The following is a 27705-nucleotide window of genomic DNA, read 5'->3' on the forward strand; positions in this document are numbered from 1 at the left end:
GGCCAGACCTTGTTCAAAGCATGCAGAATAAGCTGTCAAATTTTGGTGGATGTGTTTTTTAGGTCCCCGAACAACTTTTTCCAAAAACCATCTGGGACTTTGTCGAATTTTCAAAAATCTCATCATTTCCACTCAAAGTCCTATAACTCATGCCAGACCCTATCCAGGGTGCTCATATTTTGGCCAGATCTTGTTCAAAGCATGCTGAATGAGCTGTCAAATTTTGGTGGATGTGTTTTTTAGGTCCCCGAACAACTTTTTCCAAAAACCATCTGGGACTTTGTCGAATTTTCAAAAATCTCATCATTTCCACTCAAAGTTCCATAACTCATGCCAGACCCTATCCAGGATGCTCATATTTTGGCCAGACCTTGTTCAAAGCATGCAGAATAAGCTGTCAAATTTTGGTGAATGTGTTTTTTAGGTCCCCGAACAACTTTTTCCAAAAACCATCTGGGACTTTGTCAAATTTTCAAAAATCTCATCATTTCCACTCAAAGTTCCATAACTCATGCCAGACCCTATCCAGGATGCTCATATTTTGGCCAGACCTTGTTCAAAGCATGCAGAATAAGCTGTCAAATTTTGGTGAATGTGTTTTTTAGGTCCCCGAACAACTTTTTCCAAAAACCATCTGGGACTTTGTCGAATTTTCAAAAATCTCATCATTTCCACTCAAAGTCCTATAACTCATGCCAGACCCTATCCAGGGTGCTCATATTTTGGCCAGATCTTGTTCAAAGCATGCTGAATGAGCTGTCAAATTTTGGTGAATGTGTTTTTTAGGTCCCCGAACAACTTTTTCCAAAAACCATCTGGGAATTTGTCGAATTTTCAAAAATCTCATCATTTCCACTCAAAGTCCCATAACTCATGCCAGACCCTATCCAGGATGCTCATATTTTGGCCAGACCTTGTTCAAAGCATGCAGAATAAGCTGTCAAATTTTGGTGGATGTGTTTTTTAGGTCCCCGAACAACTTTTTCCAAAAACCATCTGGGACTTTGTCGAATTTTCAAAAATCTCATCATTTCCACTCAAAGTTCCATAACTCATGCCAGACCCTATCCAGGATGCTCATATTTTGGCCAGACCTTGTTCAAAGCATGCTGAATGAGCTGTCAAATTTTGGTGAATGTGTTTTTTAGGTCCCCGAACAACTTTTTCCAAAAACCATCTGGGACTTTGTCGAATTTTCAAAAATCTCATCATTTCCACTCAAAGTCCTATAACTCATGCCAGACCCTATCCAGGGTGCTCATATTTTGGCCAGATCTTGTTCAAAGCATGCTGAATGAGCTGTCAAATTTTGGTGAATGTGTTTTTTAGGTCCCCGAACAACTTTTTCCAAAAACCATCTGGGAATTTGTCGAATTTTCAAAAATCTCATCATTTCCACTCAAAGTCCCATAACTCATGCCAGACCCTATCCAGGATGCTCATATTTTGGCCAGACCTTGTTCAAAGCATGCAGAATAAGCTGTCGAATTTTGGTGGATGTGTTTTTAGGTCCCCGAACAACTTTTTCCAAAACCATCTGGGACTTTGTCGAATTTTCAAAATCTCATCATTTCCACTCAAAGTTCCATAACTCATGCCAGACCCTATCCAGGATGCTCATATTTTGGCCAGACCTTGTTCAAAGCATGCAGAATAAGCTGTCAAATTTTGGTGAATGTGTTTTTTAGGTCCCCGAACAACTTTTTCCAAAAACCATCTGGGACTTTGGGCAGCGAATGACCAAAAGGTTAAAGCTGCCGGAAATAAAGTAATTAACAACAACAACATCTGGGACTTTGTCGAATTTTCAAAAATCTCATCATTTCCACTCAAAGTTCCATAACTCATGCCAGACCCTATCCAGGATGCTCATATTTTGGTCAGACCTTGTTCAAAGCATGCAGAATAAGCTGTCAAATTTTGGTGGATGTGTTTTTTAGGTCCCCGAACAACTTTTTCCAAAAACCATCTGGGACTTTGTCGATTTTTCAAAAATCTCATCATTTCCACTCAAAGTCCTATAACTCATGCCAGACCCTATCCAGGGTGCTCATAACTTGGCCAGATCTTGTTCAAAGCATGCTGAATAAGCTGTCAAATTTTGGTGAATGTGTTTTTTAGGTCCCCGAACACAGTTGCCAACTTACCATTTCGAACTTTGAAGATTTTGAAAAATAGGGTTGTGTTCTCTTGTTTAGGCCTTTAGTTGCTTATGACTGAAACAATATCTTGCTATAGAAAGCGCCTAAACCTCTAGTGCAAATGAATTTGGTTATTTCAAAGCATGGCTTTTGTACTTCGGTTGAATAATTGAAGTTCCACAAACACAGCTTCCGGCTGGCACTTCAGATTCACTTGTCCAATGGCTTCTTTCCGCAAACGTAAGGCCATGGCATCAAAATCAACGAACCATCCACGGAAAACTGCATATCTCACTCCAAGCGTAAAACATTGCAACAGGTCCCGCGTGGACCAACCTACCGTGCTTCACAAATCCGGCCATCGCTCGACGTGTCGTGTCCACCTAACAGCGTCCATTCACCAGCTGGCCCAGGTTCGATGGTAAGCTGGACACAAAGTCGAACATCGAGAACAACAAATTCACCTGGTTTTATTCTAAAAAAAATGCTCCTCTCTAAGCAAAGCTCCTCCACCAGAAGGAATTGTCCCCGCATTTCACACACCGAGTCACAACCACGTGGATTTTTATTCCGGATTTGGTGGCAAATTTAGCCCTACTTTAAGCGCCGAAAAGTAGAAATTAATCGGAAATGTTCTAGTTTTGTGTTTTTTGCACACAACGTAAACCAAATGTGTAAGCAAACGTCAAATGACGTTTTGGTTTCAGCACAATGAACCACCCTAACACAGCAGTAGTTCCAGATTTTTCCGCTAGGGGCGCTTTGGTCAAATCGGAGGGGGCTGGGGGCTCGATTCACGGAGGTGGTTTTTGAAACAGCTAACTTCAAATATCTATACCTCGGCAATGATACAAACAAATGTCTTCAAACTAAATTTATTTAACCCTTCAGCAGTCCCATGTTTCCATAATTCATGTAGTGAATTTTGATTGAAATACTCACTCGATTGCAGCAGCTGCCCGTAGTGGACCAGCTGTTTGGTGGAAATCCCCGTCAGCATAACATCCAGAACGCCGGGAAGCAACAGCTTTGCCTGCTCGGCACTGTACCCGAAAAGCTCCGTCAAAACGTTGGAGCACATTTCACTCGTTGGTGCGTCCTCAGAGCAGAGGAAGCCGCCGAGGAATTTTGAAATCTTCTCCGATGGGGTTAGTTCGTAGATGTTCAGGGAATTGAGGGTGACCTGTAAATGGTAGAAAATGTTAGCAGATTAAGCTAGAAATGTAGTTATTTCAGCAAACCCAAAGCTGATCGTTGAACTTGACTAAATTTTGGGCGATTCCACTTTCGACTCCGTTGCCGAGGAATGCCAGTGGAGCCATTCCTGCGACGGTATGGATTTTTCGGTTGTACTTGGGTTTGTCCGCGAGCAGTGCCAACACCGCCGTGACGCCCTGGTTGTGGCCAATGTAGAACAGCTTCTGGTGGCCAGTTTGCCGCAGGATGTAGTCGATGATGGCCGGCAGGTCGATGGTTCCGATCTCGTGCCAACTGAAATTTTGAAATAATGGTTTTGAAAGTTTTCTAAACTTGGATTGTGTCTCAGCAGTGCAAAATGAACCCACTGGTGGGTGTCTTTGCAAGAAACCTATTTTAAGCACGTGAAACAGTTAAACTGAGAGTGTAATTTTAAAACTCAATCTTGAATTGTCTTGAAAATAAAGTTTAAATTCCCGCCAAGTAACAAACTCCAACCCGAGGCACGTTCCTTGGTCATTATTCAGTCGTCCTGAACGGGGGAGGCACCTCTGCAAGAGCAGAACATCACACGAAAACGGTAATTAATTTATTCTCGCTAATTTCACACTTTCACATTGCGCACCCTCACCTCTCAACCCTGGGGGCTACTTCCGGTCGTTGTCAGGACAGAGAGAGAGAGAGAGCAAGAGAAACGTGCTTTGGCCAAAAAACCGTTTGCAAAACGTGTCCGCTTGGGCGCTAATTTCGATTTAATAATGGTGAAATTAAATGTAGAGATAATTTCGTCTCTCGCAAAAAGGGCAAAAACGTTTGGGTCGTTTTTCAAAATGACTCGCGAGGAGATAAATGTAGAAAGTGTGTGCTTTCGGTTGCCTATCGTGCACCCAGAAGGACAGCGTGAAAATGAGAGGTGGGCGCCGTGAAAGATCACACTGAATTGAAAGTCACGCAGAAAGCGTCGCGACGCCAAATAAGACGACGGAAATTTTCTTTTGGCAATTCCGTCGTTAAACTACTTACTTTTCCTGTCATTCTTGAACGACGAAATACACTGAGCAAAAATCCCACGGTTTATCGAAGTGTTCTACACATGATCTGACCCTGCTGTACAGAGCACTCAAATATCAATCGCAAAACACTTGAATTTTGGGCACCAAAATATACTGTCAATTCAATAGCAAAACACTTGAATTTGACGTGTTGCGTCACATGAAATACAATATTATATTTATTGGTTTTAAATAGCTTTTCTTTCTATAATCAATGCATGTTTGCATGTAAAAGAAATGGATTTCGATTTTTTTAAATAAAGAAGATGTTGCGCAATTAAATTTTTTGGCTGCTTTTATTTTCTAACTTCAAGAACAACTTGGTGTGTAAAAATTTTGTAATTTTTTTCATCCGGTTGTCCCGACACCACCACTGCTTCCTGGGAGGTTCCTCAGCGTCGGCGAGTGAAGCACCGGTGCCGGCGGAGATGGAGGCCACTGGAGAATCTTCTTGTTGATGCGGAATTCTCTTTGGTGGAACCGCGGTGGTTCCATCGACTCAAACTGTGCCTTGACCATCCGAATGACGCATAGCTTGGCCCCTGCATCCGAATCTTGCTTCTCACTGGCACCGCTTCCTGGTACGGCATCTGCAGCTCCTGTGAATCATACAAAATAAATCCAAAAATCAAAACAAAACCCCACAACAAAAATTCTCTCTCCACTCACCAAATAGTCCGGAAAGGAACTTTATCACAAAAGTTGGCTTCTATCCGGGAATCCGGGAGACCAAGCCCTTCCGCTGGCCATACGGAGCCTGAGGACGCAGTCTTGTGGCGATGCTCATCTTCACGGTCACAATCCGGGAAGGCAATTTACTGGACTGGAACATGGCGGCAGCGAACTCACGCGGTCTGCGAAAAACGAACACACCGGACGGCCAAAACTTTCAAATGAGGAAACAAAGCAAAGTCTCATGAAGCTGTCGCGAACCTGCATTTCAAATCAAAACAAGATCAATTTCAAGTGTTTTCCTCATCACTTTGAATAGTTCAACACAGTGGGGCAAATTCATGAGCAAAACACTTGTAATTTTTGAGCCACCCGAATGAAAATAAGGTGTCAAAAAATACCAAAAAGTCAATCGCCAAAACACTTGAATTTAATAATGGATTGGATTGAAATTGATACACAAACAAATTAGATCTAAGATGCGGCTTAATTGAATCATTCAAGTGTTTGGGCACTTGGAAAAAAAGGGTGGCGTATTTTCAGTGTAGCCTACTTTTCTGTACCAAAAATAACAGAATCGAATAGCAACACTTTTCAAAATAAATGCTGAAAAGTTCTACTTTTCAGCACTCAAATGGGTGCTGAAAAGTTGAACTTTTCAGCACTTGTTTCGAAAAGTAACACTTTTCAACATTTTTTTGAAAATACATGAAAATTTGACATAAAATTTCACTCAGTGTATGTTTTTTGGAATTGCAAAAAATGTTGTATGGAACTCGTTGCAAAACTTGATTTTTTCAGCACTCTTCGTATTTATCCAACTCGGTGAACCTCGTTGGATAAATGTACGACTCGTGCTGAAAAAATCCTCTTTTTGCAACTTGTTGCATAAACTACTATTTTGTGCCGGATGTTCATTTGGCAAGTGTCTGACTCCAGACTTTTAAGTAAAATATGATTTTTCTCAAGGTTTAAAGAAGGATTAAAACATCAATTGCAAAATAAAAATAAAACCCGAATAAGTTTTGTAATAAGTATATTGACCATCATACCAGATATATGAAGTAATTTATGTGACTAGTTCCAAGTTACATTTATCCTACGAGGTTTACCGAATAAAATAAATACGACCAGTACTGAAAAAATAAAGTTTTGCAACGAATTGAATACATCATATTTGGCAATTCTGGCAAACACCCTCTGAATTTGTTTTTTTTTTCGGTAAAACGTTTATTTTTGCTTTTGAATGTTATTTGTCGTCAAGGTAAGTTACCAACTCGAAAACAGTACCGTAAAGTATTATTTTTCGATACAAGTTCTGAAAAGTTGAGCGACAGAAACTTTGAAAGATATTTGCCACGGCCTTTATTAAGAACACTTTTTTGTAAGCTTTTGTAAACATTAAATAATAAAGGTTCGTGTTCAAACATCAGAAAATAAATCTAAAACGATGTACATTTTCGAAACAATTGTAGAGTGCTTTCGATTAAGACATTGTATATATAGTCACAATTTTTCCGACCATGATTGGAAAATACTCCCATTTCAAAAAAATATAACATTGATGATATTTTTTGTCATCTAGAACACATGGATTAAAATATCATAAATTGTATTTTTGAGTAGGGAGCGGCCGTGGCTGACTGGTTACGGTGTTCGCTTTGTAAGCGAATGGTCTTGGGTTCGATTCCCATCTGCTCCCACCGAGAAAGCATAGGCAGGAAATATAAATCTTGAAACTCTGAACATGAACGAAAAATCAAAGTCGCTCGAGTCGGGGTTCGATCCCTCGTCCTTTGGATTGGTAAGCAAAAATGCTAACCACTAGGCCATCGCGACTTGGTGAGCCATGTCTGGAATTAGGAATACTGTTACTATCAACTATATACGTGCTGGGTCCTTGTCCATTTGACAAGGGTTCGGAAGTTCTAAATAACGTTTGAATCCGATTGGTGCAAACGTTCTTCAGGGCGGGGCTTGTCGATAAAGCTGAAGTACCTCGCGCTCGGCTAGCCAGCGTAGAAATGGGTCACCGAAGCTCGGCAGAGCTAACACCTTCCAAATGCCTATGCGAGTTATTTGCATGTATAGAATGTAGATCTGAAAATACATGGAAACAACTCAATTTGTAAGAAGCGGCCGCGTGGTCCCGTTTGGTTGGTTGCACACACACACACACACACATAAATTGTATTTTTGAGCAATTTGTTTTTTTTGTGTTAAAAAGTGACAGTCCAGACTCAGTTATCCAAAGTTCGATTATCCAATGTTCGATTATCCGAGGGTTTCTTAGGGGTTTCACTGTTAACATCAAATTTGTGAAAATTGGAATATAGACTCGGAAAGTTTTTTTCTTCTTTCTTATAACTAAACTATATTTAACTCTATTTAGTACATCCCATTTAAAAAAAATATGACAAAAGGTTGAATGTAAAAAAGGTCGAAAGACAAAATGTCGAATGTTTAAACAAACTGAAAGACATATTAGAGAAAAATAATGCATTCAAGATTTGATAGAGTATGTTTGAGTCAGAAATTTATCAAACTTATAAAACATACTAAAAAAAATGCTCATACGCTTTTTGATGCTTTTTGTGACAGTTAACAGAGCTAATCCTTCGTGCTCGTTTAACATCCGTTTGATTTTGTTATGGCTCTCGCTCACACATTTCCGAACCACCTCTCTCATTCACGCAGTGCTCATTCGTTCGAATTCTACCGAAATTATGATCACCGACTCGATGACTGCATTCAATTGATTGCAGTCACCACACTTACCCGAACAAGTAAGAAAGAGAAAGGAAAAGAAATAAAGAGAAAGTGTCATCGTGCGCCCGCCCGTTTGAGTGTTGAGCTTTGCCTTATCTCGTGTCAACCATGGCTTTCTACCTAAGGTACTCGCGATTGAGTGTGTAGTGGTGCGGTTGTCAAAATCGCTATCTCTCAAACCAAGTTCACGAGTACCTTTGTAATTACAGCCTTGCGTGTCAACTTTGTGGTTAAATTAACAGTCGATCCAAATCTAGAGTTTTTTTTATATACACAGAAAAAAAATCATGGTAATATTACATCTGGGAAGGGTACATCTTTTATGTCAGAAAAAATGTGCAATTTTACCTCTGAAAATGTGTAATTTTGATACTTTTCTGTTGTAATGTCGCATTTTCAGTCTGAATTGTGGTAAAATTACATCATAAAAGAGGTAATATTCAACCTTCCAAAATTACAGCTTCCAAATTTACATTATTTTTTTCTGTGCACAGAAAAAAAATCAAGGTAATACACTCAAACCCCGATGGTTTGACACCAACTGTTGTCAAACGAACGGGGTCACGTTTTAGTTTGACACCCCTTTTACACGGAGTTCACACACACTAACAAACGTTTGTTTTGATAGTGTGCGTGAGCGCCGTGTAAAAAGTGACAGTTCATCACTTTTTAGTTTGACTTTGACCAACCAACGGGGTACAAACTAAAAAAGTGTCAAACGAAAAAGTGACCAATCACCGGGGGTTGAGTGTATTACATCTGGGAAGGGTACATCTTTTATGTCAGAAAAAATGTGCAATTTTACCTCTGAAAATGTGTAATTTTGACACTTTTCTGTTGTAATGTCACATTTTCAGTCTGAATTGAGGTAAAATTACATCACAAAAGAGGTAATATTCAACCTTCAAAAGTTACACCTTCCAAACTTAAACATTTTTTTACTGTGTAGGTCTTTTAGCATTCGACCTTATCAAAATATAAATTCTTCTGTTCAATGTTAAAAAATGCTAAAATCTGGAGTTTTTTTGAAAAGGTCCAATAAACCAAATTTTCAGTTTTTGCTTTTTGGGTGTTTTAATACCCCTTTTGTATCACCACGTACGCCCGGTGGCCGATGTCGTACGTGAGAAACAATTAACATTTAACAAATTAAAAGCAAGGACAAAATAAGACTTAATGTCCAACAAATAAAACAACGTGTTATCTTGTAAGTAATTAAACACGGAATGGCTTTATTGCATCCATTTGACAACCGGAACCTCCTCTACGTATGCGCTGTGGTGACGTCGTGACCTGGGCGTTCCAGACGCCAAGTTCGAGTCCAGCGGCGTGCGGACTGGTGGGGACCATCGCTGATTAGGTTGTCCCAACATCCCCCCTTCTCAATTGAGCTGGTACGAGTTGAACCGCTGAGGCTTCTTTCGAACTCGTGTAGAACGACGAAGCCCCGGTACCAGCGACGCAGGCTCGCTTTCAGGCGGTGCAACCTGCTCGGGTGATCTTGGTATGGATGGCGAGCATTCTGGGACACCAGGTGACGAGCGTTGATCCGTACTTGCTGACTGTAGTGACGCGTCCAAGACCGTCGGTGTTGTTGGGTCCGCAGCCGGTGTTGGTTTCGACAGATTCCAGGAATCAAGCAGGATGTCGAGGGGCAACTTCGGCTTCTCTGCTCCATCTGTCCTCGGATTCCAATCTGCACGACTGAGAAGCTGATTTGCGTGCGATCGGAGCATACGGCGGTCCTCGACCCAAACGGTATACATCACCTGGCCAACCCGGTCGCAAACAACGCCAGGCGCCCAGTGCCACTTGTTTCCGCTGTACAGCTTCGCGTAAACCAGGTCGTGCGGTTCAAACCGTCGCTTCCGGGAACCACCTTTCAACTCCGTTGACTCGCTTGGTGGTTTTGGTGGTGGTGGCAAGAGCAGTTCCAGATTCGTCCGGATGCGGCGACCAAACATGGCTTCAGATGGTGACACGCCGCCTTCGACCTGACGATTCGGTGTAGTTCGATACGTCATCAGGAAGACGTCTAGCGCTTCGTCGATTGAGCTCCTCCCCGCCTGAATCTTCTTCACTGCTCGTTTAAACGTATCCACAAACCGCTCCGCTTGGCCATTGGACTGCGGATGAAACGGGGCCGTCGTAAGGTGCTGGATGCCGTTAGTTGAACAGAACTCCAGGAACTCAGCGCTCGTAAACTGTGTCCCGTTATCGCTGACCAGCAGTTCTGGCATACCCAGACGAGCAAAAACGCTGCGGAGCATGCCGATTGTTGCTACCGAAGTGATGCGATTCGTCTTAATCACCTCCGGCCATTTGGTGTAGGCATCTACAATCAGCAAAAGTACGCACCTTCCATCGGACCAGCGAAGTCCACGTGCACACGTTTCCAGGGTCCCGTCGGTCTAGGCCACGGAACTGGTGCTGAGTGCGGAGGATCGTGCCGCTGATGCGCAATGCTTGCACGCCTTCACAAGTGCCTCCACATCGTCGTCAATCGAAGGCCAGTAGACATAGCTTCGGGCGATGGCCTTCATGCGTGAGATCCCCGGGTGTCCTTGGTGCAGCTGGCGCAGACACCGCTGCCGGTGCCGTTCAGGGATGACCAGCCTTTCTCCAAACAAAACGCACCCGTCCACAGTGCTCAGCGAGTCCTGCCGAGCGAAGAAGCGCAAAATTTCCGAGTCGACGATCGTGTGCTTCTGTGGCCAGCCATTGCGCAGGTAACGGTAGATCTTCTTCAGCAACGGGTCGACTTGCGTGTCCCGCTCCACAACCCTAAAACTGAGAGGAAGGGCACTTGCTACGTCAACTACTACTGACCTCAAATCGTTGTCCAGGGTGATGCTAGCAATAACGTAGTCCTCGTCAGGTTTGGCGTGGTTGCTGATGAGCCGTGACAGCACGTCGGCGTGACCGAACTTCTCAGTCGGGACGTGCTCGATGGTGAAATCGTACAGCAAAAGGGTCAACGCGTAACGCTGCAGCCGGTTCGCCGTATACACGGGAATGCCCTTACGCGACCCGAAGATTCGCAACAGCGGCGCATGATCGGTCTGGAGCCGGAACGAGCGACCGAAGATCATCTTGTGGAACTTGGTAACGGCGAAAATGATGGCTAGACCTTCTCTGTCCGGCTGGCTGTACCCCTGTTCCGCCTTCGACAGCGCCCGAGCTGCGTGCTGAACGACTTTCACCGACCCGTCGGTGTACTTGTGGCTGATGGTTGCGCCTAGCCCAACGGATGACGCATCTGCCGAGACAATAATCTCCTGCGTCGGATCGTAGTGGGCCAGCATCAAGTCGGAGCTGAGAATCTGCTTGAATCGGTCGAACGCTTGCTGGCATTCCGGCGTCCACCGAAACTTGTTCCCATCCTTCAGCAGCTCGTCGAGGGGATACCGAAGATTTCGCATGTTCGCCACAAACTTGCCGTAGTAGTTAATGGCTCCCAGAAATGACCGAACTCCACTGACATCGGTCGGAACGGCGAGGTTGGCGATTGCTTCGATCTTGGCTGGATCCGGCCGCAATCCCTGGCGATCAAGAAGATGGCCCAGGTAGCGAATTTGCGGATGACCGAACGAACATTTTTCCGCACGAATCGTGAAACCAAACTCCTCAATGCGCTGCAGCACCGCCCGTAGGTTTTTCTTGTGGTCCTCTTCGTCCAAACCCCCGACAACCACGTCGTCGAGATAACCACAAGTCCTCACGAGCCCAGACAGCATCCCGTCGATGACTTGCTGGAAAGCTCCCGGTGCTGGCTTTACTCCAGGTGCCAGGCGGTTGTACTGGTATAGTCCCCGGTGCGTGTTGACGGTGAGCATGGCACGCGAGCTCTCGTCCATCTCCACCTGCAGGTACGCATCGGTCAAGTCAATCTGACTGAAGACGGTACAACTGGCCAGACTAGCAAAAATGTCCTGGGGAAGAGGCAACGGGTACTGGTTGGGCTGCAACGCGTCGTTCAACCCCGTGGAATAGTCTCCACAGATTCGTACTGCCCCGCTTGCCTTTCGTACCACCACGATCGGAGCTGCCCACTCCGAAAAATCCACAGGAGAAATTATGTTGCAGCGCTCGAGTCGGTCCAACTCTTCATCCACAGCTTGGTACATCGCGTAAGCAACCGGTCTCTTGGGCCGAAAAACGGGTGATTTTTCCGGCTTCAACTCAAGTTTCACCTTCGTCTTCACGCACAAGCCCAACTCTCCAGAAAACAAATGTGGAAACTCCGCCTTAAGAGCATCGACATTTGTTGTTGTTGTTGTTGACGTTTCAACCAGATGACAGATGGTGTCAAGCGGCACTGACCACAGCCCAAAGCTGTCAATTGTGTCAGAGCCCAGCAAATTCAGTGGTTGACTTGTCACTCGAACCAGACCAGAAGACTTTCGTCCCCCGACCACCATTTCGCACCAGAACTCACCGTCGATCTCCAAGGGCTTGCCCGTAGCAGTTTTCGCCACGACGGAAGTTGTTGACATTGGTGGACTTCCAATGCTGCGCCACGTTCCCGTTGAGATGATGGTGATGTCGGACCCGGTGTCGAGTTGCAGCCGCACAGAGGTGCGATTCATCACGACTGGCACGTACTTCCGACGATCTTCCACGCTGCACGTGTTAACTTTCACCACCTTCGTCGAGACGTACTTCTTCCGGACTTTCTCAGCGCTCCGGCAGTAGCCTTCTTTGTGGCCAACCAGTCCACAGTCGGTGCACTCGTGCGCCTTGAACGAGCAGTCCCGTGCGTAGTGCATCCCACCACACAACCAGCAGGCCGTATCTGGACCACTTCTACCGGACTTCGCGCGATCACCAGACGGACCAGACTTGAACTGCTTCCTCGAGAACTTCGGCTTCGAATCCAACGCTTGCACAGCGGCTGCCTGCTCCTTAATCATCGCCGCGTCGTGCCAAATGTTGAGAAGGCGTTGGCATTCTTCCGAAATCAGCTCCAGAGTTATGTCTGCTCGCTCCTCGATCCTGCACAGCAACCGCGTTCTTATTTCTGCGTCTTTCTCTGACTTCAGACCACACACAAAAACAAGACACTTGAACTGCTCCTCCGAGAGCTTGGGCAGTTCGAATTCAACGCAAGCTTTGTTGATGCGGCAGGCATAGGTGACATAGTCCTCCAAAGGTTGCTTCATGATCTGCAAGCAGCGGTACCGTCGACTAATCACTGATTCGGCCGTTCCGAACAGTGACGTAAGCTTTGCCACGGTATCCGCGAACGAGAAAAACTTAGCTGTTTTCGGCAGTATGTAGCTCGTGTACCGCTCGTGTTCCGACATCCCCAGCTTCCTGAGCAGCAAGCGCACCTTGGCCGGATCGTCCAGCCGGCTAGCGTCGTTCGCAAAGAGCTCGTCATAACGATTGTACCAGGCCGCGAAGGTGACGTTGTTTTCCGGATCATACCTGAACTCCTTGATGTTGTTGGCATACGAGTCCAGAATGACCTCCGGGTTCGGCGGGACCTGTACATTGATCCTAGTCATGACGTTCCGTAGAAGCTGCTCCTGCTGCTCCATGAACGCTCGCTGTTGCTGCTGCATGGCCGCTTGTTGCTGCTGGAGAACCTCCTGCTGCTGGCGGAACATCTCCGACACGTAGACTTGCTGCTGCTGCGAGAACCACTGCATGTACGGATCTGCCCCAGGTCGGAATCCATGTGGTTGCTGCCCGAATTGCCCGTTCGGCGGCAACTGTCCGTTCGGCGGCAACTGTCCGTTCGGCGGCAACTGTCCATTCGGCGGCAACTGTCCATTCGGCGGCAACTGTCCGTTCAGCGGCACCTGCCCGCTCGGCGGAACCTGACCGTTCATGGATTCGTCGCCGTCCATCGAGCTCTCGGAACTTTCCCGAAGTCTTCTACGTTTCCGCGTGGGCGACGTCTTGGACCCGTAAAGATTAGGCCAAAACTAACCCGAGTCGCCACTTTTGTATCACCACGTACGCCCGGTGGCCGATGTCGTACGTGAGAAACAATTAACATTTAACAAATTAAAAGCAAGGACAAAATAAGACTTAATGTCCAACAAATAAAACAACGTGTTATCTTGTAAGTAATTAAACACGGAATGGCTTTATTGCATCCATTTGACAACCGGAACCTCCTCTACGTATGCGCTGTGGTGACGTCGTGACCTGGGCGTTCCAGACGCCAAGTTCGAGTCCAGCGGCGTGCGGACTGGTGGGGACCATCGCTGATTAGGTTGTCCCAACAACCCCTGACTCAAGGCGGTTTCAAAAACACTCAAAAAGCAAAAACTGGAAATTTGGTTTATTGGAAATTTAAAAAAAAAAAAAATCCAGAAATTTTCCTGTTTTTATTTTTTGCATGGTTCAAAATGGATTGTAAAACAATATAACAACGATGTCACGTCAAACCAACGGGATCCGAATCTAAAAATTCCGATTTGGGTAATTTCGTAAGGCGTCATCCATAAAGTATGTCACGCTCTAGGGGGGGGGGGTCTGAGCAAGTGTGACATTGCGTGTTATACGTATAGGAAAAGCGTGACAAAGGGGGGGAGGGGGGGGGTAAATTTTGATTGATTTTTGCGTGACGTACTTTATGGATGAAGCCTAATGGGTACTTTATGGATGAAGCCTAATGGGTTCCTAGTACACTTTGCTGGAGACGCATGGTGCTTTATGTTGTACCGAATTCCGGCTTTTCGAAAGATTGTATCTCAGAATCCTGTTCATGATTTGGATATTTACCATTTTTGGATATGTTACGTAAAACGTCCTGAGAAACTGTAACAGATGGCCTGTTTGGCAAAATTATTTATTTATTTGTTTCAATGTTGAATGTTATTTATTTACATTTTGCAATAAAATCCGTGTAGTCAAACTCCGCTTGCACTCTTCGGTAAACATCTCTGTAGTATTCACCACGGTAACTCAACCTGTTTTGGACCGATTGCGTTAAGACCCGGAGAGAGACTCTTGAGAGAGATGAGCCGATCTTGAACTACCTCAGTGAGAGAACACCACAGCTAGACCCGAGAACACAGTTGCTAAAAGGGATGGGGAGTTCGCTACTTCTGTCGCACGCAGTTACCCAGAGAGCATCTCAAGGAATGACGTAATTCCGGTCAAACCGCTTGAGCGTCCGTTGCGACCTTCCCTATTCTGAGGACTCCAGGGCTCGTTCACTTTGTCCCCAGCTATCAACGAGAGTGGAAGTGCGCGTTTTGTACCGCGAGTCTTTGGCTTTTTGTACAAAATGTAATTTAGTATAGTGACGTGTTCCATGTTTTGTTAACTAATTAAATTTCCATTTATTAGTTTCCCGTGTTCCATTTATTAGTAAGTCGTGTGTGCGCTAGTGCTAAAAATTGTTTAATTTGTGTGCGAACAGGAGAAAGGTAATTGTGCTCAATAGAACACCGTGCATGTGCTCATGGAATTCCTCCGAACAGCCCATCGCCGTTAGCAACAGTGCTAACCATCCCGCAGCAGCACGAGCAGCACCAGCCCAGCAGCAGCGCGAACACACGAGCAGCAGAAGCAGCAGAGGAAAACGGAGACGAAGTTCCCCGCGCACCGTACTTCTCGTTGGCGCCGTACGTCACCAGGCGAAGCACGAGGACGAAGAGCGTGAGCGCACGCTAGGAGGCGATCCGTCAACACATCGCCCCGGTGAAGAAGGGAGGGTCCCTGAACCACCACACGAGGACAGCGGAGATCGTTAGTCCCGGCCGGAGTCAACCCTAAGGCCGGAGCTTCCTGTCCGGTTGCGAGCACCTGACAGCCGCGGAACCGGGAAACGTCTGAACCGGCCCGAGCCACCCCGTAAGGCCGAGTCCCGCATTCCGGTCAGCTGTTCATCAGCTGACGGCCACGTGTCGTCCCTGAGCTGAGCAACCAGCCACCAGCAGCAGAGAACAACAGCAGCAACAAGATCATCATTCGGTGAGTCCGTTCTTTTTGCACTTGGTGGAAGAAGCACGTCCCTAGCTGACGTAGCGAGGTTTTTGCCGGCCTAGTGCCGAGGCGGCAGACGCGAGTCCGCTTTCTCGGACGCGTCCAAAGTTTGAGGAGCGAACTTTAATTCCACGCGTTTCTACGCCACACGTGGATGACCCCTGAAATCTAAACGCGCGCGCGCGCAATTTCGGAGCAGTAGCCGATTTGATCAGCTGATTGCTGGAAGATGGGAAGAGCACATGAGCACGGTTAGGGAAACAGACAGAAGTAAAGATAAAACGCACACACGCAAAGTAGGTAGAAGATAGGAAACTTGAAGATGGCCACCAACACTATTGTACAAATATAAGCATGCTAAACCCAAAACGAACAAACGAGAACTCACCTTTCTTTCTGGAGTTATGAATAAAAACCACCCTAGTTCTTTTTCGGATAAATAAAACGTTCGTTTAACTGTTATTTAAAACCTACTTGTGGAGTTTCTTTAGTTGATTTGATTTGGAGTTATGTCACTTTTCGTCGTCTTTTTTCGTTCTGTTTTCTGAATGACAGAGCTTGGCGTCGAATGCACTGCCACGATCGAAGCGCTGCCTGGTGGCAGGTGGCGGCACTGCCAATGATGAGCTTTTAGGCATGGGAAGCAACACACTGGAGTAAGTTGTCTGGGTAATTTCTTGTGGTTGGCGTGACGGATTCTCGGTTTCGTTTAGTGGCAGTTCTCGGTGATCTAGCTGGTTCGATCCTGAATCCTCCGATGAGGATCAGTACAAAATGGGCTCGTCTTTTAAAAGAGTCTCGACCGGGCAAACTAACATGGCGTGCGATCTCCCCTTGGGAGTGGCGCATAAATCACACGCTCACCAGATCGACTAGCAACGGTTACAAAACCATAGAAAAAAAATCAGCTTTGAGCTTTGAGCTCTTCAAATTAGCAAACAAAGTCCAACTAATCATTTTTCTTTTGAAATTGGTCGAATGTTCCGGAGATATGATTTTTGTAAAATGTAATTTTTGTAAAAATCGTTAAAAAATGCAATTTTTTTGACCAATCTATTTAGGAAATGTCCACCCTAATTGCCAAACAAAAAAAATGGTCTAACTATTTTCGGCAAGGAACTCACAGGTAAAATTTGAGCAAATTCGGAACACTTTCGATCTGAATCCTGCTGGTTTGATGTGGAATCGCTGATAAGCAATTCTCGCTAAAGGTGGACCAGGACCACTATTTACAAATAGTGTTTACATATTTTAAATATTACCCTTTATTTAAAGCTCTCTTCAAGTAAGTTATTAAAACATTTTGGGTTTGGTCGAATTTGTTCTCTCTTTGGTGCCAGCAAATCAAAATATTTTCACAAAATAGCCATGGTTTGGCGTGAACTCATACAAGAATTTCTAATCTTTCAAGAATATTGAGTGTTTATTGTTAGTTAATTATTGATATTGGAAGTATATTTTATCTCGGCAAAAAAAAAAAAAAAAAACTTGCCGCAAAACTGTAATTATCATTATTAATAACAAATTTCCTTGTTATCATCCCATCACACCCATAAATTTACCTAAAGTCCCAAAAGGCGGCCGTCTTGGGACCCATGTTCAGGTTCTTCCGGGAGAAGCGTGTCCCGCGGGCATTCGCCAGCCAAACGTCGTATCCGGCATCGGCCAAGATAAATGCGAGCCCGTTTTCCGGCCCCGTTATGATGAAATCGGCCGCCGTGGAAAACAGACCGTGCATTAGCAGGACCACACCCCGGAAGTCGGCGGCGGCGACGAGAGTTGGCGCGTTTTCGTCCCCGGGGGCATCTTTATCTTCGTCTTCTTCGTTTTCGTTTTGCAGGGCAGGATCGGGAATTCGGTGCACCTTGAGGATGTAACCGTCCCGGGTCGTGACTATGTGCAGCTCGGCAGGATAGTTGGCGGATTCGATGGAGCTCATCTGTGAGATTAGAAGAGATTTGAGTTAACAAAGATTGCCAAAAAGAAACAAGAAACAAGAAACAAGAAACAAGAAACAAGAAACAAGAAACAAGAAACAAGAAACAAGAAACAAGAAACAAGAAACAAGAAACAAGAAACAAGAAACAAGAAACAAGAAACAAGAAACAAGAAACAAGAAACAAGAAACAAGAAACAAGAAACAAGAAACAAGAAACAAGAAACAAGAAACAAGAAACAAGAAACAAGAAACAAGAAACAAGAAACAAGAAACAAGAAACAAGAAACAAGAAACAAGAAACAAGAAACAAGAAACAAGAAACAAGAAACAAGAAACAAGAAACAAGAAACAAGAAACAAGAAACAAGAAACAAGAAACAAGAAACAAGAAACAAGAAACAAGAAACAAGAAACAAGAAACAAGAAACAAGAAACAAGAAACAAGAAACAAGAAACAAGAAACAAGAAACAAGAAACAAGAAACAAGAAACAAGAAACAAGAAACAAGAAACAAGAAACAAGAAACAAGAAACAAGAAACAAGAAACAAGAAAACAATTAAATCTCCAGTTTACGGTATACAGTTATCCTACGGGTGCAATGAACCATTCATAGATCCAAATCAAATCCACACCGGCCCAACATTACCACGAAATCCCGCTCGAAACCGGACGACCGCTGCTTCCTGACCGCCCCGGGCCCGGACAATTCACCACCTGATAAAACACTCTCGCCATAACCGTGGTGGTCGTCGCTGGAGTAGTTTCCACTGCTCGTACGGACGAAGCTCGAAATTACAATTAAAACTAATTGTGGAATAACTTTCATCGCACATGGATTGCAAATCCAGAACCGAACCGACTGGGCTGTGATGAGCTACTGTAGAGAGTGTGGAGTTGAGCCTTCTGGTTCTGAGCTAGGCCGAGCGCGAGACTCGGTAGACCGAGGAAATGACCGTCCCAAATTGTCATTTGCTGCAGTTAAGAGAGGTGGACCAGAGTTTGGTGTCATAATCCGAAATATTGCGTTTTGTCGCTCCGGTCGTTTGTTCCGATGTGATGGCAATGGTGCTGGGTGGCTAATTAGAGTCTTCCATGGAGCGTGGGACGTATTAGTCGATTTGAGGGTGTGTTTCGTGTTGGACATGCAAAGTTTTCTGGGCAGAACTTTAGTGCTGGTACAGATCTGTAGTGGATTTTTGCATATATACCGGATTGCTTTGGATTATTAGTACGATAATTAGAAGTTAGCTGTCTCAAATCGAAAGTTCGCAGTTTTCAGTTTGTCCAATGTTCTGATTAACTGTTCACTTTCGTTTTAACTTGGTTTTTATCTTTTTACTTTTCTTTTTTAATTTTTTACTTTTTCAGTTTATGATTCAATCTTTAGTTTTTTTTGTAGTTATCAGTTTTTTTTGTTTTTTTTTTTTATAACAATTATTCATTTTTTTATTTCACCTTTCACTTGTTCAGTTTTTTTGATAGGCAGCTTTTAAGTTCAATATGGATTTTTACTTTCTTTATTTTTTTTTGTTTTCATTTTTTTAAGCTTTTAGTGTTCAGTTTATTTTTCTTTCAGTTTATTTTTAATTTTTACTTTTCACCTTTAATTTTTTACTTTTTAATATATTATTTTTTTATTTTTACCTTTTTAGTTTGGTTTTGCTGTCAGTTACAATCTTGGCTTTTCGCTTTTCTTTTTTTCAGTTTTCAGTTTCAATCTTCAATAATTTAACGTTAGTTGTCTCAGCTCAAAAGTTCAGGTTACACAATATTCTGATTAACTATTTACTTTTGTTTATTTTATTTTTTTCTCCTGTTCACTATTTATTTTTAATTTTTCACTTTTTAGTTTATATGTTATTTTTTAGATTTTTTTGTAGTTTAAAGTTTTTTATTAAAATATTCACTTTACATTTTTTATTTCACCTTTCTCTTATTTATGTTTTTAGTTGAGCAGTTTTTCAGTTTTCAATTTAAATCTTAATTTTTATGTTTTTTTTTGTTTCCAGTTTATTTTTTTTAGTTTTTACTGTTCAGTTTAGTTTTTTATCAGTTTATTTTTAATTTATACTTTCTCAAATTTTCTCATATTTACCCTTTTTTTGTTTTCAGTTTCAATCTTGACTTTTTCCTGTTCACCTTTTTAGTTTTCCTTTTCAGTTTCAATCTTCATTTTCTTTTTTTATCTGTTTTAGACATTTTCAGTTTTTTTTTGTGTTTAGTTTTTCAGTTTGAAGTGCTCAGTTTGTTTCCGGTTTTTCAGTTTATTCATTTTTTCAATTTTTTAGTTTTTCAGTCTTTCAGTTTTCCAGGTAATACGTTTTTCTGTTTTCAATTCATCAGTTTTTAAGTTTTTAAGTTTTTAAGTTTTTAAGTTTTTAAGTTTTTAAGTTTTTAAGTTTTTAAGTTTTTAAGTTTTTAAGTTTTTAAGTTTTTAAGTTTTTAAGTTTTTAAGTTTTTAAGTTTTTGAGTTTTTAATTTTTTAAGTTTTTAAGTTTTTAAGTTTTAAAGTTTTTAAGTTTTTAAGTTTTTAAGTTTTTAAGTTTTTAAGTTTTTAAGTTTTTAAGTTTTTATGTTTTTAAGTTTTTAAGTTTTTAAGTTTTTAAGTTTTTAAGTTTTTAAGTTTTTAAGTTTTTAAGTTTTTAAGTTTTTAAGTTTTTAAGTTTTTAAGTTTTTAAGTTTTTAAGTTTTTAAGTTTTTAAGTTTTTAAGTTATTAAGTTATTAAGTTTTAAATTTTTAAATTTTTAAGTTTGTAAGTTTTTAAGTTTTTAAAAGCTTGTAAGTTTTTAGAGTTTTAAGATTTTTAAGTTTTTAAAGTTTTTAAGTTTTTAAAGTTTTTAAGTTTTTAAGTTTTTAAGTTTTTAAGTTTTTAAGTTTTTAAAGTTTTTAAGTTTTTAAAGTTTTAAAGTTTTAATGTTTTGAGATTTTAAGTTTTATTTTTTCTTACTCTTGGTGACACCTTTATTTACAAACAATAATTGTTCCAAAATGAATTATGATGTAACACACAGCTGAAAGTATCTCCAAAACTCTGTTATGTACCTCAAAAGCACTTATTGTACCTTAAGGGGTTACATACATGTAGAAAATCACAAAATTTCATGTTTCAGAAAATTTATTCAATCCACTTAAAATATGATTTTCAATCACTCCTGAAAGTTTCATGAAGATATTCCATGATTAAACTGAGTAAGAGATGATTTACGCTCAAAATTTTGCCATGCGCAAAGCGAACTGTCAAACTTTGTGAGCGTTTTTCTCTAAACACCGAGTTGATTTATGGGTGCCATGATATCTCGAGATGGGATGGACCAAACTGGCTGAAATTTGAGGTGAAGACTTGCAAGACATATTTCGTGTGCATGACGAAGCCCGATTTTGAAATTTTGCATTTTTAGAAAATACAAAAATCAAAAACTGACGATTTTTTATATGAAAAACACAGAAATATTTTTATCTTTTTTTCAAATATTTTTTTTGAAAATCGGGCTTCGTCATGCACACAGGACCGGTTTAACGAGGCTTCACCAAAATTTTGAGCCAATTTGGTCAAAGCAGTGTTGAGATATCGTGGCACCCGTTTTTTTGAAACTGCTAACTTCAAATATCTTTATCTCGGCAATTATACAACCAAATGTCTTTAAATTTATTTTGATAATAGTTGAAAATATTTATTTTAATGCCCTTAAAACAGATTTAAAAAAAGTTTAAGTGTGTGCTCAAACCAACCTCTGAAATTTTTGCCGATTTACATGTATGTAACCCCTTAATTATTCACCAATAAAACCGAATTGAATTGAATTGAAAAAGTTTTTAAGTTTTTATGTTTTTAAGTTTTTAAGTTTTCAAGTTTTTAAAGTTTATATGTTTTGAATCTTCATTTCTTTCACTTATTACTTTTAAGCTATTCACTTCTTCTATTTTCCAGTTTTTTGTTATAGTTTATATGTTTTTCAGTAAAGTGCCTTATAGAAAGTGGGGACAAGGCTTTCAAAATGCAATGCCACTCACAGTTGGACACTCAAATTTAACCAAGCGTTTAAATAGATGGTGTTCATTTTTTGACAAATCCTATGGACCAAGTAGAGAATGTAAGCACCTTATGTGTAAGATCTTGGAGGTGCTCAATTTTTTGACAAAAAATCGCTGGGTTCTCAGTTTCTCGTGTCCCCTTTCTATAAGGCACTTTATTTTTCAGTGTTCAGTTTGTTGTTTTCAGTTTATTTTTTTTTTCATATTTTACTTTTAATTTTTTCACTTCTTTTATTTCAGTTTTCACTTTTAAAGTTTTCAGTTATTTTGTTTATAGTTTTTAGTTTGAGTTTTGGATACAGCAAGTCCCGTTTCACTTGGAGGCGTTACGTGTTGTATTTAACCAACTTCTCAACAACAAGTTTGTCAAACTTATTTGAAATGTTTGCGGGCGAATTTTGTTCCGAAAGATACCGCTTTACGGTATTTGTACAAAGCCATTTAAAAAAACCCAATCGTAAAATGAAATGTTTCATAATGAGTGTTTCTACAAAGTTGTTCAAAGGAAATTGAGCTCGATTGAATCACCTGTACAGTGTACGGACACGTTTGAGCGATGGAAAACTTCCACCCACTTTGCGCGTATCACACCGAGCTATATTTCACTCTCTAAAACCCAGGCATTCACCATTCCCCCCCCCCTTTGTTACGTTTTTCCAACGATTCAAATTGCCATTCTTCCATCCACGTGGAACAATAGCCATTTAAGGGGCGAGTGTGTACATACTGCATTTTTAACAGCTGAATTATTACTTAATTTCAGCGTTTCCGCATAAAATAACAATCAATCTTGTTTGCATCCAATTACGACCGGAGCGCTTCGGCCAAAAGGATCGCTCACACTTTGTCATGCACACACACACGCGGACACTCACACAGGGAAATATACACACCGTTTTCCTGTAGAACATGGAAAACGGTGTGGTGAAAAACCGTCCCATGATTCAAAGGCGAGTTTGTTGCGGGGTCGATTGGTCGTAGGGATTTTCTTTAATGAAGCATTCCTCAGAATTGTTCACAGCAATTTTTGAGACGTTGCAAATATTTTTTTCAAAGATTATGTGCCCCTTCCCTCTGAGCAATTCTTTGAGATTTCGGTCATTCGATTTTTTTTTGTATTTTTCAATCCGGCTGAAACTTTGTTGGTGCCTTCGGTATGCCCAAAGAAGCTATTTTGCATCATTAGTTTGTCCATATAATTTTCCATACAAATTTGGCAGCTGTCCATACAAAAACGATGTATGAAAATTCAAAAATCGGTATCTTTTGAAGGATTTTTTGATCGATTTAGTGTCTTCGGCAAAGTTGTAGGTATAGATATGGACTACACTGAAAAAAAATGAAACACGGTAAAAAATTTGTGCTTTTTAATTTCAGTTTTTGTAACTAAAACTTGATTTGCAAAAAACACTATTATTTTTAATATGTTTTAGAGGACATCAAATGCCATCACATTTCTGAAATTTCCAGAATGGGCAAAAAATCTTTGACCGAGTTATGATTTTTTGAATTAATACAGATTTTTTGAAAAAATCGAAATATTGGTCACACAAATTTTTCAGCTACAGTTTTCGATGTAGAATCGAATTTGCAATCAAAATGTACCTTAGTGAAATTTGGATAAATTGCACCGTTTTCAAATTATAGCATTTTTTAGGTAACTATTTTGAAAATAGTCGCAGTTTTTAATTTTTTTAAATTTAAAAAAAAAATATTTTTGAAAATCTGAGAAAATTCTCTATATTTTGCTTTTTAGAACATTGTTGATACACTCAGTCGCCAGCCAGCGACAAGTTAAGACGTGTTTTGCTCGTGTTGTCATCTCGCGTGCTTGGAAGTTTTTGACAGATGGAGGTGGAGGAATCCTCCGAGGAGGAAGATTTTCATCCCGTCCGCGGGAATCGGAAGCGGAAGAAGTCCAGCGAGGTCACTGGAATCGGCATCGAAGGAGAAAAAGTTGAGAAGACCCTGCTCAACAACAACAAGTTCAGCCCGCTAGCGGATAACGAAAACAACAACAATGCCAGCCCAGCAGGAGGAGGGGACGCCCCGGTGGTTCCACCACCCGGCCAGTCGGCAGGTAAACAAAAGCAACCACCTTTGGTGGTGAAGAGCACCACGGATTTTTACAAGCTCGTGGCAATAGTGGAAAGTTGTAAATTAGGTTTCAAACCGATTTACAAACTAACCCGATTTGGAACCAAGGTGACCTGCTTCTCTGTCAAAGATTTTGACAAGTTGCAAGAGCTCCTCAAGAAGAAGAAAGTGGAATTCTACACCCACGAACGGCGGAGCGAACGAAATCTTCGGGTAGTTCTTCGTGGTTTACCTGATGAACTAAAACCGGACGAGGTCAAGTACCTGCTGAAGAGGGATCTCAAGCTGGACGCGCTGGAGGTGCATATCATCAAGCGGAAGGAAAAGTCCACCGTGGACGAAACTCCGTGCATTGTGGTCTTCCCCAAGGGATACACCAATCTGAAGAAGCTCTCTGCAATGAAAGTTGTGGCAAGCACTATCATCCGGTGGGAGGCCTACCGGAACAAGCGGCCGAACGTGACCCAGTGCAGGAACTGCTTGCAGCTGGGTCATGGAACCAGAAACTGTCACCTGAAAGGGAGGTGCAACAACTGTGGGGGTCCCCACAAGACGGACGAGTGCAAAGTCCAAGAAGCCGAGCCGAAGCGGTGTGCCAACTGCTCTGGAGCCCACGAAGCCACGGACCGCAGGAAGCAGCCAAGGTGGCCCCCGAGACGGTGGAGCCACGGAGAAGGAAGCCGGGGAGGTGCTCTACAGTTCGGCTGAGCTGTGGGGGATTTTCTCCGAGTACATCGGTAGGTTCAAGACTTGAAAGACCCGCTTGGACCAAGTAACCCTCGTCAGTTACATGATCTCCAAGTATGGAATTTAAAGAGAAAGCTTCCTGGCATCACTTGCTCACTCCAACAGGCGCGCTGGTGATGTTGGTGGCCACCCTTTGTTCTTTATTTGCCTTCGCTTCTCGCTCGGTTTTCTTCAGCCTTCGATTGGAATGGGTCGTTAAAAGTCAAACGTCAAAAGACTTGGCGCGTTTGTTTTTTTGATAGCGCTTGCTAATTATTTACATGTTACTGGATTATTTTTCATTGAGTGACTAACTAATGTTCAAAAGAACATGTTGCTGGTAGTTGGAAGCAATTTAATATCTTAAACGCTTTGAAAACGTTCGTTAAGCAGTTTAGCTCTCATCTTGCGTGTGGATTTGTGTGCCACCAACATGATGAGAAATGGTCTCGCAAAATAGAAATTATGATCAAAAGTGCATTAAGTTTGATGTTTTGGCCAGTAAGTGGTATAAATTTGCGTGCTTACTCGAGGTGGTGCTGTTGCTGGTGTAGCCTAAATAGTGTTTTTGGAGCTTTAATCGAGCATCAAACTCTCCATATGACGAAGATAGGAGTTTAATTAGAAAGGGTATATTTCCCCTACATGAATTATCTTTAGTCAGAAGCAATTTTCTAGGTTAGTAGTAAAAAGCAACCTAGAAAGGCAAGCATCGTCCTCGTCCTAGTCCCACAGTAGGGCAATAACGGGAACCGAAGGTATATCATGCTCCTGCTAAAACTGCCATGACTCACGTTTAGGTCCCCATATCGTTAGTGTTCCTCTGGGCCATTTGGGAGCGCTTCTGTGTGTCCTCCTGCCCAGGGTGGCAAAAACCACGAAAAAAAGCCGCCCACGTTGAAAGTCATGTTCAAACACGTCGTTATTCCTGCGGAATCCACCTCCACTAGCGTTATATACATAAATATAGATTTATGGACGCTGGGTGTCATCAAAACGGAACTAAAAAAACAGGTAGCCAAACGACCATCCCCCACCTGAACGGACCACCCAAAAATGAATGGATCAATTTCCGGAGTAACAGGGAGAAAAAGCTGCAGGAACTGCGACAGTTGGGAAGCTTTGATTGCTGCCGGAATCAGAGCTCGGCGGGACTCCCCCAGAGTGCAATCAGAGCTATGAATGGTCGCTGGTTTTATGGGAACATAAATTAGAGGAGGATTATAAAAAAATTGCGGATGATTGGTATTGGCGAGAGCTATAAAACTAATCGTTTAACGGATTTATGACACGTTTTTTAGTTGGATTTAATTTCACTGTTAAGAAAAATAAATGAAACTCGAATGTGTTGCGATATTGATGAAATAGCAAATATTGACACAATTTGGACCATGCTTAAGCAACAAATATTTTCAAAAAACCATGCGTCTCCATTAAAATTAATTCTTGCGATATATGAATAAATTAAATACAATACATATCCTCCTTTTTGTGTCAGACTTTTCAATGTATGCAAAATAGCAGTAGAAATTAAAAAGACAAAACAAATTGCCTTGAAATGCAAATCACTCTCATATTGTTAAATTTGGTTCCTCTTTCGCTCTCTCTAGCTGCCATCCAGCAATCAAAACATGATTTATTTTAGTTGTTTTATCGTTTTTTTTCTCTCCACTCACCCTAAAAAGCAAACGATGGGTGGCTTGGCTACGTGACGGTGATTTAATAGATGTTTCTCTCTCCGTCATAGACCTCTTGGTGTTGTTCTATAAAGCACCCGTCCCAGATGTTTTACTCTGTTTCTGGCCTGGTTGCCCTCCTCAATGTCAGTCAGGTTTGTCAGATGAAGTCGTTTTCTGATGATGATGGCGGACGATGCTTTTGCTGAAATGTTATGTCTATGCATAAAATTTCCCATTTGCTTTTATGCTAATCAGATAAAATTGCTTCGCCCCAGCAGAGCTCCCAGATTGTGGTGTGGTACTGCTCTGGTGCTCTCGGCAGTTTGAAGATGTGCAAGTTCTGTGTGAAATGTAGAGTTATCGCTTTTTTACTCATATTATGTGACACAAAAAAAAACAAAAGCAGAAAAAATCGGTCAGGAGGTAAACATTGATGAACTGGCATCACCGTGAAAAGATATTTGCATTTGAGTAAAATTTAGTAAACTGCACATTACAAGTTGATTTTTTTTAAATTTAAATTATTTTTAAAATTTAAATCAAACTTGCAACTGAAAGGCACATTTTTTCGATAGACTGAAACGTTTTCATGTTATAGCAACTTGTGGGTTAATTTGTGTTTTAAGTTCTGTTCAAACGTTTCCAAGTAGCCCACTTTGTTCGCCAAGAGATTTCCGAACTGGTTGTTGAACTCATTTCCCAAGTAGCACTCATAACTTGTCGACTGTTGAATAACAGTTAGACAGTTGTTTTTGATAAACATACAAGAATAGTTCTCTACATTAGTTAAATAACAGTTTTTATCACTGCTTGTATAACTGACTTATGTAACTGTTGAGTTGTGTGCCACACAAGTGTAAAAACACACTCAACTTCACTCTTTTCTAACTATAACACACAACATAGGGAAAATTCCCGCATGTCTGGGAGGTTTAGCACTCGCACCTGACTCCATCCAATTTGCTCATTTTCACTATTTAAACAACTTATTTTGGAACATTTTTGTTAGAAACTTGCTTGCTCACTACCTATTGAGGTATTTATCACTTGATTTAAGTTAAAAACGCTTTTTATGAGCTGTAATTGAACGTCAAAATGCTGATATGCCAAGATGCTGCAGCAAAAGCCTAAGAAAAAGCCGGGTAATATTCCGTCTAATTTGATGCACATAACTGGAGCGTCAAAAAAGACGTAATATTACATAAGAATGTAAAATTACACGATATTGAAAACTAACCATAATAGTGTAATTTTACATTTATCGGTAGAAATGATGACGTATGGTGCAAAACATTTTCTAGATAGTCTCAGGAATAAATCAAAATTTGGTTGTTTTGAATGATTTTATTAAGGGACCATCCACAAACCACGTGGACACTTTTTTGTAAATCTCAACCCCCTCGTGGACAATTGTCCATACAAAAAAACTTTTTGTATGAATCGTGGACAATCG

The 27705-nt window shown here is 41.7% G+C and overlaps 1 protein-coding gene across 1 annotated transcript in view; it reads right to left on the reverse strand.

The window, feature by feature from the left end:
* LOC6037698 (lipase 3) overlaps positions 1–18699 on the reverse strand; it is a 57395-nt gene extending 38696 nt beyond the window's left edge. The window contains exons 1-4 of the mRNA XM_038252753.1: positions 18364–18699; positions 17341–17717; positions 3383–3632; positions 3084–3324 (exon numbers count right to left, since the gene is read on the reverse strand). Of these exons, the coding sequence (XP_038108681.1) occupies positions 3084–3324; positions 3383–3632; positions 17341–17717; positions 18364–18543 (1048 nt within the window). The 5' untranslated portion in view covers positions 18544–18699. The remainder of the gene's footprint in view (positions 1–3083; positions 3325–3382; positions 3633–17340; positions 17718–18363) is intronic.
* Between the last annotated feature and the right edge of the window lie 9006 nt (positions 18700–27705).

This window comes from Culex quinquefasciatus, chromosome 2, assembly GCF_015732765.1.
Source record: "Culex quinquefasciatus strain JHB chromosome 2, VPISU_Cqui_1.0_pri_paternal, whole genome shotgun sequence".
In the NCBI taxonomy this organism is placed as follows: domain Eukaryota; kingdom Metazoa; phylum Arthropoda; class Insecta; order Diptera; family Culicidae; genus Culex; species Culex quinquefasciatus.